Raw genomic sequence first — 10938 nt, forward strand, 5'->3', positions numbered from 1 at the left:
CTTCGATCGAGTTCTTTCCATGCGATACTTTTCAGATATGCTGCCATCAGGGCAAGAATCCATTTTACTGCCCTTTGGAGATACTTTCGACATCAGCTAATAATAAGTCAAGAGAGGGGTGAAAGGTTCAACATACGAACAATGCGGGCTGGCCCCAAACTGCAACTTGGTGTGGTAAATGCATACCGAATGCGTAGATCTGGATACGCACCAGTGCTGCTGAGATGATGAGGACGGCGACTAAGATACCGATTGTAAAACCAAGGAAAAGACAAGAGAGCTGCGTTCGTGTCGGATCTTGGACTTTCCCGTAATCTTTCTGACTTTGGTGCGTCGTCATCAAAGGGACGCTTTCTGTCTTGAGGAAGATGTGAGCTTATGCAGCCCTCCAGCTACACGATTGAAAAAGAACTCTTCAGGGATGTGGAATGAAGAGCGAGAAAAATGATCATGAAGCCTGAAGACGGCACAAGTTCCCTGCATAATGATAAGTGTGAACAGTAAGACGAGATTTGCCACGTTGAAGATATCAACAAGTGTTCACGCCTCTTGCAACGTGTCACGATCTGGATCACGTCTCTCCCATTCACACGGATTTAGCGGTGTTATTACATTGTCAGACCTAGTGTTGTGATCTGCTGAGCCCAATCGCAGCTTTCCAGAGACTATAGCAGAGAGTCAAAAGATATGCTTATGAGTTTGCATCGGGCGAAGGACAAAAGTCAACGGTCAACTCAGCCTTAATAGCAACGTTTACGCGCTTTTCGATTCCGAACAAGGCAGGCTACGGCTTAGCTCGATTGAAGATTGTCTGCAGGATTATGAAAGGCAGCTGTAGGCAGAAATCCTTGAAGCTCGAATGCGGCGTTCATGACAGTCGACGACTCCTGGACGGGGCGGCTATAACGTGCATATGCAAGTCGAAGGCACCTTAGGAGGGGCGCATTCTGGACGAGGCGAAGTACTCCACCGAGGGTACCTATGTATCTATTTACTATGAATTAGCTGTCCCCCTCTTTAAACTTCTCGAAACGCGAACAAGTCAACATCAATTATTTTCTAGCAAAGATGAACAGAGATCGAGTATCGTCGAGAGACAACATTGAGGGCGAGCGCCAAATCTTGCCTAAGACCTCAACTGACACGCACACTTTACCTGTTGTCAGGACGAACGAGGAAGCTGCTGTTATTCCACCTCCGCAGTCTGCCATGTCTTTAGGAGAGCGATCTAATATCGGACCCCTTGTCGAGCCAACACAACCCCTACATATTGAGACCGAACAACAGGCAACAACAAATATATCAGTCAACTCGTCTAGCTCCCTCAGTCGAGAGACCAGTGCTGAAGTTGCTCAATCTACTATGTCTCTAGGAGAGGGGTCCGAAAATGGAACGCATAACAGGCCAACAGAGTCCCTACACCCCGAAGGCAGGAGGCTCTCACACGTGAATCCTTTTAATCAATCTTTGCGCACTTGGTGGTTAGAGCTTGCCGCGTGCGTTATTGCAATCCTAGCAATTTCTGGCGTAGTCGCTACTCTTCGGCCTCATCAAGGGAAGCCTTTACCCCAGTGGCCGTATCATCTTACGGTAAACACACTTTTGTCTATCTATATGACCGTGCTCAGGGGTGTGGTGGTCACGATTGCCACCGAAGGGCTCGGCCAGCTGAAGTGGAGCTGGCTAAAAGAAGAAAGACCAATAATGGATATCACACGATATGATGCAGCGACGCGAGGTCCTCTTGGGGCCCTTACGCTATTGTGGCATTTACGAACACGTAACTTGCTATCTTCGACTGGTGCCGTGATTGCGCTCCTCATCCTAATTGTGGACCCTTTTGGGCAGCAAATTATCCATTACTATACTTGCTCAGTCGCCATAGATCATTTGCAGGCTGAGGTCCCTCGAACCAATGTTTTCCTCCCAGAAGTCTTCAATGGCCCTGGTGGAGCGTCAGGGTTCACAGTCGAGCCAGCTCTGCAAGCCGCCGTCCCTGATGGTGCGCTCGGTTCTGGTATCAACATGAACGCCTTGTGTCCATCAACAAATTGTACATTCCCGGAGCAATATAGCACAGTTGCATACTGCAGTAGCTGTACCGACACAAGTGATCTATTATCCACATATCAATCAGTAGTACCTGCCAACGATTCAGGGATCAGAGGGCTTGACTCGGTCGTATTAAATGGGGCAATGGTCAATTTCACCCAAAATATATCGTCGTCCTCATCACTTCTCAATCGCATGACGAGGACTACAACAACTTCCAATTCGACGTTCACCATAAGCTCTGGACCAGGCACTGATTTTAATATAACAGCCATGAGAACTTACGGAGTGTTCTCACAGGACCGTTGGGATACCCCTCGCGGCGTTGAGATGATTGTGGCACAACAATTCAAGTTGTTTGACCCAAAGACAGGAAATGGCCCAGTCGACTGCGAGAATCATAAAAACAGTGATTTTTACTGCAGAGGATTTGGCTCAACTACTTGTACGATCGAGCCATGTATACGAACCTATGAGACCAAAGTTGAAGGAGGCGTATTGCAAGAGCAACTTGTTGGGATGGATGATCCTTCCCGAAGACAATGGGGTTGGACGCAGGAATTTCCCGTTGACTCGAGTGGGCCACCTCTCGATCCTAATCACCCTTCAGATAAGGCATACATCCAATTCCAAGCAATACTCGACCTACATTGCCTCTCTGATGAAGAGCGCCAAAACCTTTCAGAAAGTGGTCATGCTCACGATATGAACCAGCGGTGGCTAGCATACAACGCAACATTTAACCCTTCTTATACCAACTTTTCATCTAGTTCTCCTTTTCCTGAGTCAATGATGGTCCACGGTTGTGTGTACGTCATGCTTGCTTTGTTTGACAGTCAGTTTTGGCTAGAATTTTTGGGACAATTCTTTACCGGCTCAGTGATCGGCACAGTTTCACTTGATAATTATTTTGCTAACATCGAGGCCCTGAGCGGCCCGCCGTTGTTACAACACATCTACAACTATGGCAACACGAGTTTCGAACGCATCGACAGCATCTTCAAAAACATCTCCGACTCAATCACCGCTTACATACGACAAAGTAGCGCAAAGCCTCCGTACAACAAGCCGGCTGTAGGAATAGTAATGCATGATCAAACATGTTTAGCTGTGCGATGGAACTGGCTGATCTTCCCCGCGCTCGTCGCAGCAATGGCGCTGATCTTCTTCATTTGTACCATTGTTCGTACGAGATCCAGTGCAGTACAGCACGTACCTCTCTGGAAATCGTCACCGCTACCATTCTTGTTGCGAATCAGGCAGGATCCCGATGCCACACTTCCCGAGGGCGGTGGAAGCCATTCTAGCATTGCGGAGTTAGAGTCAGATGCCAAAGATTGGAAAGTCAAAGTGGAGAGCATGGAGCTGGGCTTCGCCCGTCTCGTCAAAGATAATACGTCGTCAGTGTCTAGGGAGATGAATAGACCTGAAGTTTAGAGCGATTGAAATAGGCTTCTTCTCGTTATTTCTTCACAACTAACAAGGATGTAAAGGAAATCATACTAATATACAAGTTAGTCCCACGATTCAAGCCGATATAATCCTCAGCTACGTACCCACGTTCTTAAATGTGCCTATGAATCTCGACAGTGTCACCCCACTACGCGCCGCCCATTTAGAACCGAAGAAATCCTGTCAGCAATAGCCTCTCTCTGCTCCTTCGAATAGTCTAGCAACTCATAATGTCCCCCCTGCAACGCAACCTCTTCTAAACGTCTCACCTTCTCCCCTAGCCCATGAAACACATTTGACTCCGAGCGGAACAACGTGACATTCCCCTCATAAAATCCCATCTCATGACCAAGCAGACGTCTAACATTGATCTCTGCACACTCGCGGAACTTCTCCAAGCCACCCTCTCCCTTCTCTGTCTCCCCTCCTACAGACGTGTCGCGGGGTATCAGGGAAGAGAGCGCTCGTTCAGTAGCAGCAGCAACGGTCTGCGCAATGGTCGATTGGATCTTCGCTTCGATGTCGGATGCGGAGCCAATGTCCTTGAAGCCTAGATCAGCGCTCTGCTGGATGACTTGTTGAGTAGAGGGGATTTTCGCGACGGCGGAGTCGATGAGGAAGAGGTTTACGGCGCGGTGGTCGCGTTGTGCGAGGCGGGCGACCTCGATGGCGACATTGCCTCCGAAGGAGTAGCCAAGGAGACTCAGTGGTGGAGGCTTGTTGGTGTGGTCTTCGCTCGGATGGCTGCGATTGAGATTTTCCTCGATATTGAGGATCTCTTTATAGTATGATGCGGCGAGGTCTTCCATGCTCGAGCTGGATCCGTTACTTTTGGTGCCGGCTTCTGCTTTGTTGAGGAATGGGTCGTTCATTGCCACGGTGCAGAACTCGTCGGTCTTGAGTGCAAGCCTTGCGAAGACCGAGCCTATTCCCGTCGCCATGGGAAGGCAGAAGAGCAAGGGTTTACCGGGCAATGTTCGGAATCTATAGTAAGGAGGCATTTCTTGTAGTGTCGGGGAGGTAACATCGCGATCCGCTTTGTCCTCGGAATTGATTGGGGTGGGCATCTGAACGACTCGAGTATCTGACAACTCATGAGCTCTGATAGCGAGTGCTGCAGGCGTTGGGTATGAGAAAATATCGACAATCTTGACCTCCTTGAGCAATGCCTTCTTCAGCTTGGAGCAAGCTAGTGTCACAAGGAGTGAGTGGCCTCCGAGCTCAAAGAAATGAGATTGGCGCGTGAGTTCTTCTTGTCCCAAAACGATCTCAAAAACAGAGATGATTGTTCGCTCGGTCGCGTTCTGTGGGGGTCCATCTGGGCCCTGAACGGAGGCTAGAAACTCAGGCAACGGAGCATAAGACTATTGTGAAGTCAGCCGACGGACTCAATAACTTGCGACACGAAGACTTATTTACCTCTAGTTCGATGGTTTCTGACTCCAAGTGGTCAGTCATGAGCAGTGTATCCGCGTTGTCCGCTATGGTTTCGAGTAATACGACGAGCTCATGTCCAAATTTTTCAATTGTTGAGGCCTTGAAAACATCGAGCCGATAGAACATGACACATCGTAAATGGTCTGGTCTGTCCTCCCAATGAACTTCTAGGTCAAAACGAGTAGTCAAGTTGTTGATGCCAAAGTATGAGACCGGTATACCAGCTAGATTGAATGGCGCTGTGCTCGTCGTCTGGAAAGCAAACATGATTTCGACCAAAGGATTTTGCAGAGCATAACGAGAAGGGTTCAATGTCTCGACGATCTTTTCAAAGGGCGCATGTTGATGATCGAAGGCTTTCAGAGTCAAGTCGCGTGTTTGGCGAAGAAGATCCAAAAATGGCATATGATTCTGACATTTCAGTCGAACGACTTGTGTGTTGACGAAGAAACCCAGTAGAGATTCGAACTCCGAGTGATGGCGATTGGCAATTGGATTTCCCAGTGAGGCGTCAGACTGGCCTGTCCATTGGAACTGTAGAGCGCGGAATGCAGCGATGAGCAGCATGAACCACGTTACGCGCTCGTTTTTGCAAATTATTTGAAGACGATCTTTCAACTCTTGATCACATTCAAAGGTCGAGGTGCCAGCCTCACTATGAGCCGAGCTACGGGTGAAGTCAACAGGCAGTCTTGCCGGTCGGCTGCCTTTCAGATATGGAATCCAGTAATCGAGCTCGGAATCCACGAGTCGACGGTTTTCCTCAGAACGCTGCCACATTGCAAAATCATTATATTGCAAGTGTAGAGCTCGCAGAGGCGATGATTCACCAGCTAGCATAGCTGGATAGATAGTTGTCAATTCCCTTCTCCAAATGTCGTGGGAGAAGCCGTCGGTAGCAATATGATGTATTGATATCAACAAAATATGCTGTTCGCCTCTGCGAAATAGCACAGGGCGGATAGGTATTTCGCGATCGAGATCGAAAGGTCGCAGCAGATGTTCACGTACACTTGCTTTGGCGTGTTCTATGTCGTCCAAGCTAAGCAGATCGATTTTTTCCAGATGAGGTATCTGATCTGTGAGCAACTGCATCGGTACACCATTTTGTTCCACGATAAGAGTCCGAAGGATTTCATGACGCATCACAATCTCATTCAAAGTTCTCTCCAAAACCTCTTCATGGAGACACCTTGCGAATCGGAGGGTAAACCCAGAGTTGTACCAAGGATCCTTTGGGTTCAACAAGGTCTGGAACCAGACGCGAAATTGAGCGTTCGAGAGTTCAGTAAGCGCTCCATGTTGAATATCATTGTTGATATACAGTGGCTCTTGACGAAGGATCTTCTCAGACTTCGTGATTACAGCAGACAATTCTGCTGCCGTAGGTGCATCGAATATCTGCCGGATCGAGAGGCTGACCTGAAATATTTCTTGTAGTTTGGAACGTAGTTGCGTAGCAAGAAGACTATGTCCCCCTGCTCTGAAAAAGTCTGTTGCCGGCGAGACTGCCGTCGCAGAACCCAAGAGATTAGTGAACACATCACATACTTCACGTTCAGTCTCGTTACTATAGCCGTATACTTCTGCTTCCTTCCGCAGAGCAATTCCATAATCGGAAGCTGCAATGTTCGCTAGCACCTTCCGGTCGATTTTACCGTTTTTGGTGAGAGGAATATGATCGATGATGTACAAGAGTTCTGGAATCATAAAGTCTGGAATCATAGCCTTCAACATCTTGGTGATAGTCTCGAAAGCACTATCGTCTAGCTTCTTGCGTCTGAATGATGCTTCCTCTTCTGGATTCAGAGAAACTGACGAATCGGCCGTGGGAGACTGCGGGAATATAAATCTTTGCTCAGTTGTTGAAACTTTTGTGAAAACCGCGTCTAGAATACCGCCTTCTTGCTGACGGGCATAGCTCAGTTGCAGAGAAAGCCCATGGAGCGTTGCCAAGTCGCTTAGATCTGAAGCAGACCATCCCACAGCTTGCGGAGGAGAACTTATAATTTCAGTGAGGCTGGTGAGCTGGTGTGTGGATGGTGCGCGAAGTACCTGAAGCCTTTGCACGTGCCCGGTGAGAAATCGATTTGGTATGCGCTCAATAGCGAGGATGGCGTGGTCACTGAATACAAATTGCCGGACTAATTGGGTTAGAGACATCAAGGTGGGATCATTATCTTTAGGAGACTCCCACACGTTGGGGTAGACAAAAGACACCTGGGCTTGAATGTGCAGGACAACTTGGTACCGATAGCGGCTCAATTCGTTGTTCTGACCCATGATCTTTGGGAGGACCTCCACGTGCGTAATCCGCGAGTCACGTTGTTGTAGCTGGAAGAAGAACATTGGGTCCACCAAGAGCTCTGTCGCATACTGTTGCTTTCTGTGGACCTCCTGTCGAAGATCTCGAATGTTCTTCCTATCAAGGCAATCTTTCCACTGATGAAGCAAGATATCTATGACTAAGAGGTCGTTGAGTGGCGCACTTCGAAGATCCCCGAGCATGATGTGGCCTCCAGGCCCACATCTGTCGATGCATATACGGATTGCATTTTCCAGATACTGCAGTGACGGGAAGTATTGGGCCACTGAGTTGATCAAGATGAAGTCAGTCTCGAAGTCAGGCAGGGTCTGTATCTGGTCAACACTTGCATGCCACAACGATGCTTTCTCCGCCAATCCATCGCGCGAAAGCTGCGCTTGTAGCTTCTGCAGACCTGCCGTGGATGGTTCGATCCCAAAGGAATGTTTTGCCAGTTGGACTGTCTCGTTAATAATGATTCCGATACCGCAACCCACCTCGAAGGTTTGTTGCGGCTTGTGTGCAAAGAAAGGACGTAGCGTATCCATGAGCCAGGCTTGCGGTCGGGCAGTGTCAGCATCGTCACGCGAGATGACAGGGACAAGTATAGACAACTCACATTCCATCTCATCCTGAGGAATTGGCTGACCTGTGATCATGCTATCCCAGCCGATGAACGCTTTGCGGTAACTGACTCTGTTGGCAAGTATGAGCTCCTTGTTCATGTTTGGCACATTTGAATTACTTACATGTCGTCAGTTGTGTATGCGACATCATAATATTCCTCCCACGTCTCAACCACAACTGACTCATCCCGTTCCAAATGCTGCCAATACGGAGAATTTGACCCGGGGACCAAATAGCCTAGTAAAGCTCCGTTGCGCTGATACTCGCCTCTGTAGTACGCGACAGCTACATTGCCTATTTGTGTAGCTTTGACTATATTGGCTTCAACTTCGTCGACTTCGAGTCGTTGACCACGTACTTTGACTTGGTTGTAGACGAGGCGGCCCAAGAACTCAAGCTGGCCACTGGATGTCCATGTCGCTTTATCATTCTACATCGATGTCAGTAAAGTAAACATTGACCCGATATCATTGTAAATATTGCAAAAAAGGTTGAAGAGGGTAGGGTTGGAATGCTCACGGTGCGATAGAACAGGGATGGGTTATCATTGATACTCGTGATTTGCTTAGGTATGAAAGCAGCTTTTGTTTCTTGTTCCTGGCCTTCGTAACCATCTGCGATGCAGGAGCCTCGAATGTGTATTTCTCCACAGATAAGAGGTGGGACTAAGCGGCCATTTGGATCAAGTAGTACAACTTGAGTCGTGACTAACGGCTTCCCTATCGGTACTGTACCTGTAGTAGGGAATTGAGATGATAGTTGAGTGGTATTGAAAACCGTGAAGACGCAGCATTCACTCGGCCCATAAACGTGCTGAATAATCAGCTCGGGATTGACATCCCTGACTGCAAGGTAGTCGTCGTATCGGATTGAGTCCCCTCCTGTGACCAGTAATTTCAGCGATTGGAGCATTCCAGGACTCTTCCCTAGTACGTGTCGGAGCATAGCACATGTCATAAAGCTATGCGATACCTCGATTGCATTGAAGAGCGTAGTAAGGACCAGTGGGTCGAGTACATCGAAACGATCAAAGCTGCAAATCGTTGCACCTCGCAGTAATGGACCCCAAGTCTCTAGAATGTGGGCATCCCACGCCAAATTGGTAATTTGAGATACTCGATCACCAGGTCCAAAGGTCACAGCGTCTCCATGACACACGAAAGCAGAGATGCTTTCTTGTGTCACTCTAACGCCCTTAGGATGACCTGTAGTTCCAGAGGTATACAAAAGACACGCCACCTTGTTATGGGCAGAGATTTTCATTTCATCTACTGGTACAGGAGTAATCCTAGCCGTCGAGTTGTTCAAGAAGCTTGTTATATCAACCTTTTTTACCGTAGGAATGTCGTACCGGAGGAAATGGGGTGAGTCAGCCGACATTACGAGGCAGTGACAGTCCGAAAGCTTCATGATATCGTGCACGCGATCAAGAGGGTGTCTCACGTCGATAGGGATGTAAGCGCACCCAGTCTTTACTATCGCGAGGATTGTGACAATTGCCAGGGCTGAAGGGGGAATGCAAAAAGCGATCAGCCCCCGGGTACGAACCCCGAGCCGGCTTCAGCCAATATTTTCCGAGCAAGGTTGGACGACAAATTGTCAAACTCGTCGAACTTAGCTAAGAATTGGCCTTGAACGATTGCTAGATTGGAGCCATAGTTTGCGACCACATTCCTGAAGCCGTCGACGAGGCTTGCGGGACAATTGGCTTTTGCTGGAGGATGGAGAGGTCCGTCAAGGCACCGTAATTGTTTCTGAGCGTGTGGGAATACTATGGTGCTTATGGAAGTCGATGGTTGGGTCAACACCGCCGAAAGAACATCCTTGTAGCTAAGAGAAATGAACTCAATCGTTTTTGGATGATATTGCGTTTCATCGTAATCGATACAGCAACTCGAGCTTTCATGAAAATACCAAATCATGGGGAAATGCCTAGAAACACCTCAGCGTTGGATTTGCGCAATGAAAGCCTTTTTACCCTACTCAGTCTTTGACACGGGGCGTCGCTCATCTGCCAAGTACTGAAAGCAAATGGAGTTTGCGGACGAAACGCTCCCAACAGCGGGCTGTTTGTAAGACTTAGCAGTAGCTAATGAAGCTCGCGCAAGATTCAATGCCTGGTGTATGCTTATTTCGTCGTCCATGTGGAAAGGGACCTGGCCAGGTGACGCAGAACCATCGACAGAGTGAACCGCTATCGAGGCTGTCTCAATTCCAGAATGGCGGTAGTGCAAGATCCGAAGCGCACAGAGTAGGGTAAGTGAGTGTTCCGAGATAGCTTCTGATGACTGTAGGTATGTGGTCTCCAATGATGATATCGAAAAATCATACCATCTACGCTTGGTCGTGGAGGTTCCGCACGTGAAATTGAAGTCAGGGCGAAATAGAGCTCCCACACTGCCTTGGAGGTCCATCAGTTGTTGTTGTTGTGGAGGATCGCTATAGTCTCCCATTGTCGTGTGAAGACCCTTTAACACGCAGCTGTAGACTGTTATTGAAGCACCTTTCAACTTCTCTCAGCTATTGTCGTATGACGGGGGACACTTTGCCAGTTTGTGTCGAGGTTCTTCGATTTCAGATGAGGTGACAAGGAGTCGAAGCCGCTCATTGCGATGCCAGATTTGATTGCAATAAGAACACTGTAAATCACAAAATCATACAAATTTGACTTATTTACCAACCAGTCTCATTCGGGTACACATGCAATCCATGTCCTTGCTGCATTCTGCAATTGTAATGTCGCAATCGCGACTAAGGTGGCCAACCCAGAAGCTGCTGGGGACGCAACAGCCAAAGACCTCGTCGCGATCATAGAATGTATGTAAGCGTGAATGTTCTCCACACGAATGAGACATTCCTATTGGCGAGTCATGTCTTCCCATTTGTTTTCATTGAGGAGGTACATGGTGGCAATGTTGCCTCATGATTATCGGTGAAGATGCGCTGGACCCTGCAGAATCAATTGAGACCCTTGTCCTATTTTCATGAAGGAAAACCCTACTCACACGATGCTGAAGTCGACTATTTCCACAATCGGTGTGGAATATCTGGCCTGTCTAGTCGAT

At 48.2% G+C, this 10938-nt stretch overlaps 2 protein-coding genes across 2 annotated transcripts; one reads left to right on the forward strand and one right to left on the reverse strand.

The window, feature by feature from the left end:
* Positions 1–1068: 1068 nt before the first annotated feature.
* KY384_006730 (uncharacterized protein) lies at positions 1069–3489 on the forward strand (the record flags this gene model as incomplete). The annotated part of the gene is made up of 1 exon (XM_044815223.1): positions 1069–3489. One exon carries the CDS (start codon positions 1069–1071, stop codon positions 3487–3489), a length of 2421 nt encoding a protein of 806 aa, XP_044667841.1.
* A 155-nt stretch (positions 3490–3644) lies between these two features.
* On the reverse strand, positions 3645–9253 carry KY384_006731 (NRPS; the record flags this gene model as incomplete). Its single annotated transcript, XM_044815224.1, has 4 exons — positions 3645–4868; positions 4924–7942; positions 7996–8303; positions 8393–9253. The coding sequence occupies 4 exons, from the start codon at positions 9251–9253 to the stop codon at positions 3645–3647; spliced, it is 5412 nt and encodes a 1803-aa protein (XP_044667842.1).
* Between the last annotated feature and the right edge of the window lie 1685 nt (positions 9254–10938).

Source organism: Bacidia gigantensis (genome assembly GCF_019456465.1).
Source record: "Bacidia gigantensis strain McMullin 20006 chromosome Unknown contig_253, whole genome shotgun sequence".
NCBI lineage: Eukaryota > Fungi > Ascomycota > Lecanoromycetes > Lecanorales > Ramalinaceae > Bacidia > Bacidia gigantensis.